Source organism: Myotis davidii, unplaced genomic scaffold, assembly GCF_000327345.1.
Source record: "Myotis davidii unplaced genomic scaffold, ASM32734v1 scaffold97, whole genome shotgun sequence".
NCBI lineage: Eukaryota > Metazoa > Chordata > Mammalia > Chiroptera > Vespertilionidae > Myotis > Myotis davidii.
This window is the reverse complement of record NW_006289392.1, coordinates 322122-326347: the sequence shown is the minus strand read 5'-3', so window position 1 is coordinate 326347 and position 4226 is coordinate 322122. Positions and strand designations below refer to the sequence as shown.

Below are 4226 nucleotides of genomic sequence, written 5' to 3'. Positions count from 1 at the left end.
AAAATCGCATAACAGCCGAGCATACACCCAGCAGCGCTGCTGATGCCTGAACGGTATGTGGAATGAAGTGGGCGGGCATCGGGAGGCCACTATGGCACGGGGCAAGCACTATGGGCAGTCTATCTGAAGTGTACCTGGCGTATAAGACAACCCCCCACTTGGAGGCATATTTTTCAGGGCCAAAAAATCGTCTTATACGCCGGCAAATACGGTAAGCAGGGGCCAGGACATACAGAACGTTATAAGCCATTTCAATAGCCTGGACCTTATTCTGAAACAGGGGCCAGACACTGAAACATTTTAAATAGAAAGAGAACACAATTAAATTTTTTATTTTCGAAAGACCTGTTTTTGTGTGAAGAAGGATTGGAAAGCCCTAGCCGGTTTGGCTCAGTGGATAGAACACCAGCCTGCAGACTGAAGGGTCCCGGTTCAATTCCGGTCAAGGGCACATACCTCGGTTTTGGGTTCCTCCCAGGCCTGGGCCCAGGTTGCAGCTCATTCAGGAGGCAACCACATCGATGTGTTTCCCTCACATCCATGTTTTTCTCTGTCTTTCCCTCTTCCACTCTCTTTAAAAATCAGTGGAAAAATATCCTCAGGTGAGGATTAACAAAACAAAACAAAAGAAGGATTGGAGAACTAGACTGATGGCATGGAGGTCAAATAGGAGGCTCTTGCAGTCATAGAGTCCAGGGCTGATAGGGAGATCTGAATTGTAACTTGGCAGTGGGGATAGAGGATAGTGGGCTAATTAAAAAATCAACACGACCTCATGATTGGGTGATGTAAGGGATTGAAAGAGGAATTGGTGTCAAAGATAAGCCCCGGGTTCCAGGAGTGGAAAACTGAGTGGATGATGGTATCTGTCCTACTGCCCCAGGAGTATCGCCTTGGTCTGCAGCCTGAATACTAAGCCTGTTGAACACTGTGGTACCAGCTACTCTTTAGTCACTATACTGTTTGTTGACATCAGTGCATGCATCTGTCTTGCAAAGGCACATCATGTGAGAGGACAGTATTGGCTTTGTCCCTACCTGTGGAAAGGTGGGTGAGTGGTGACCTGGTCATGGTGATCGAGTGATCTACATTCTGTCTCTGCTTAAGAACTGGGAGGGCCAGGTTTGGTAACATCTCTTTTAAAGAACATGGACCAGAAGAGTAAGGTTTTCTGTCACTCTCCTATAGAATCTACAAACAACATAAACTCCTCAGGATCAAATTACTTTTCTTCAGGGAAGGTAATGTCTTGCTCCTAAGCCAAGGGACCAGACTTTTATATTTTTCTTTTTGCCAAAAATAAAAATGGGTAGGCTTCTTTTGATTTCTTACAAATTGAAAAGCAGATATTGGTCATCTAGTATATTCAAAGAACTGTTGATTGAGAGGTCAGGCAGAAGGAGAGAGTGTGATAATAAGACACAAATCCTGTCCTCAGGGATTTAGAGCCCAGTATAGGCTATTGGAAGTGTACTTAACAAACTCTTGAGCCCAGCAGTGTGGCTCAGTGGTTGAACTTCGACCTATGAACCAGGAGGTCATGGTTCGATTCCTAGTCAGGGCATATGCCCTAGTTGTGGGTTTGGTTCCCCAGAGGGGAGCATGAAGTAGACAGTCAATTAATGCTTCTCTCTCATCATTGATGTTTCTATCTCTCCCTCTCCCTTCCTCTCTGAAATCAATAAAAAATACATTTTTAAAAACTCTTGACACATGGTAGCAGTTATAAATATAGAAAGATGAACATGAAGTACAGTGTGAGACAAATAAGTTGACAAGGGAAGCCATATAGAATAATTGCATTTGAATTGGTCCTAGAAGGAAGGAAACTATCATTTATTGTGTTATCTAGTTTTCCTGTTCTCACTTCTCCCTATTCTCTTTGACTATAAAATACTTTTATATTTTTAGAGAGAGGAAGAGAGAAAGAGAAACATCAATGCAAGAGAGAAACATTGATAGGTTGCCTCCTGCACGCAACCCGACTGGTGATCCATCACACAACCTGGGTATGTGCCTTGACTGGGAATCGAACCCACCATCATTTGGTGTACGATGGTCCAACCAACTGAGCCACACAGGCCAGGGAAATACTCTTAGTTCTTAAATTCCCAAATCTCAAAATTACCTGAACATTTAGCTAGTATATAGTATTAGGGTTACTAAAGTTTTTCTGTATTTTGGAGGGGGAGCATTTAATCTATATAGTTATTCATACTACTGATTGAGAGGATACATCAAAGGACTTGTGAACCTGGAAAAAGGAAACAATGATAGCAATCAAATTGGAAGGAAAGCCTAGACTCTTAGTAAGGTGTGCTTATATTATGTTTGGCCAAGGATGAAAAGGGGATGCCTTTTCTGCTCTCTGATCTGTATAAGAAGCTTTTCTTTTCTCATCTTTTCCCAGAGAGAGTTCCTCTCCTGTTTCCTTACAAACCCGCACTATGGCAGCCTCATTAATGCAGATGGCCATGCTGAAGTGTGGACAGATTGGAATAATATGTCCAAGTTTTCCCAGTATGGATGGAGATGCACCACTAATGAGAATGCCTATTCAAATCGTACCCTGATGGGCAACTGGAACCAGGAAAGATATGATCTAAGGAATATAATGCAGCCCAAACCCTTGCCTTCCCAGGTAATGTAACTTTCTTTTTCTTTGTTTCCTTCTGTTAGCAAAAGAAATAGTGGCCATTTGAGAGGCAAGAATCTGATAACTTCTAATGCTGAAATCTCTCATACTTTTCAGTGAAGTGGTTGGGGAGGGAAGCTGTTCTTAGCTGGAATACCTATCCTACATTACTATGATGTTGAATATTACATTATTGTAAGGTAATAAAAAGATGGATAGTACTCTTTCTCTTCTTGTTTGAATTTTATTCATCTAAAGAAATATACAATGTCTTCGGACTCAGGCTAGCTTTTCCCCTGGTCCTTGCCCTTTTAGGTCTCCTAAGCAAACATAAAAAGGTTATGAAAGTTAGTAGGATATAGAGTAATGATATATAGACCTCTAGTCAATCTAAAATATGGCAGAGCATGTTAGAATTCATGTCACTGTGTCCTTTATTTCCAAATATTGGATGTAGACTCCTATATTTTTAATTTATTACTTTTTCTTTCCAGTTTGGACACTACTTTGAAACAACATATGATACAAGCTACAATAACAAAATGGCACTTTCAAACCATAGTAGGTGGACTGTTCTTTTTAATTCTTAAATTCTTAGGACCTAATTCAAGGCCTGAAACATAGAAGGAACTCAAATAAAAGTTAACTGAATGAGTGAATAAATGAATAAATGAGTGAATGATTTCTCTCTTTTCTGAATTCTACAGGACTCACTCTATTCCCTCAGAAGTAATAATGAAATTGGTTACTAAGTCTCCTTACTATTGACTGATTCCACTTGTCTTCTCTCTTCTCTTCCCTCAGGATTTAAGCGAGAGCCTCACTGGTTCCCAGGACATCAACCTGAGCTGGATCCACCTCGATACAAATGCACAGCAAAGTCAACTTATATGCGTAGCTATCCAAAACCTCAAATTGAGCACCACTCTGTGTGTGTATGTAATCATAGTAACTGCCCATTTCAGAGTCTGAGGTTCTAACAAAATAATAAGAAGCTTCATTTTTCCAGAACAGAATACAGGAGGGAGCACATTCTAAGCACAACTAAGAAGTCAGAACACTGTAGCACAGTTTCACTCTCTGAATAAATAAAGCACAAGAAATGTTATCTACCACCTTTAACCAATATTTAAATGTAAAATTTGAGTTGGTTACATCTATTAGTTATATAATTGGGGGTGTTGTAAGAGGGCAGTAAAAAGAATTATTTCTCTCAAATCTATAACCAGTCTGCTCTTTCCTGCCTTCCATCAGGAGCAAAATTCAGTATAACTTAGGTTACATTTGCCTATCAGGGGTGGGCAAACTTTTTGACTCGAGGGCCACAATGGGTTCTTAAACTGGACCGGAGGGCCGGAACAAAAGCATGGATGGAGTGTTTGTGTGTACTAATATAAATTCAAAGTAAACATCATTACATAAAAGGGTACGGTCTTTTTTTTCAATAGTTTTATTCATTTCAAATGGGCCGGATCCAGCCTGCGGGCCGTAGTTTGCCCACGGCTGGCCTAGATGCTCTCTGGGTATGAGTCTGGTAGTCGTGGTCAGATAGTGTAACTTTAATGTGATCTTAATGAACATTCCTCTTAAG

The 4226-nt window shown here is 40.7% G+C and overlaps 1 protein-coding gene across 1 annotated transcript in view; it reads left to right on the top strand.

Moving 5' to 3' along the window:
- LOC102766335 (chromosome unknown open reading frame, human C11orf1) overlaps positions 1-3857 on the top strand; it is a 5460-nt gene extending 1603 nt beyond the window's left edge. Inside the window, exons 2-4 of the mRNA XM_006761527.2 lie at positions 2411-2641; positions 3130-3196; positions 3440-3857. Coding sequence (XP_006761590.1) covers positions 2411-2641; positions 3130-3196; positions 3440-3615 — 474 coding nt within the window. The 3' untranslated portion in view covers positions 3616-3857. The remainder of the gene's footprint in view (positions 1-2410; positions 2642-3129; positions 3197-3439) is intronic.
- The last annotated feature ends 369 nt before the right edge of the window (positions 3858-4226 follow it).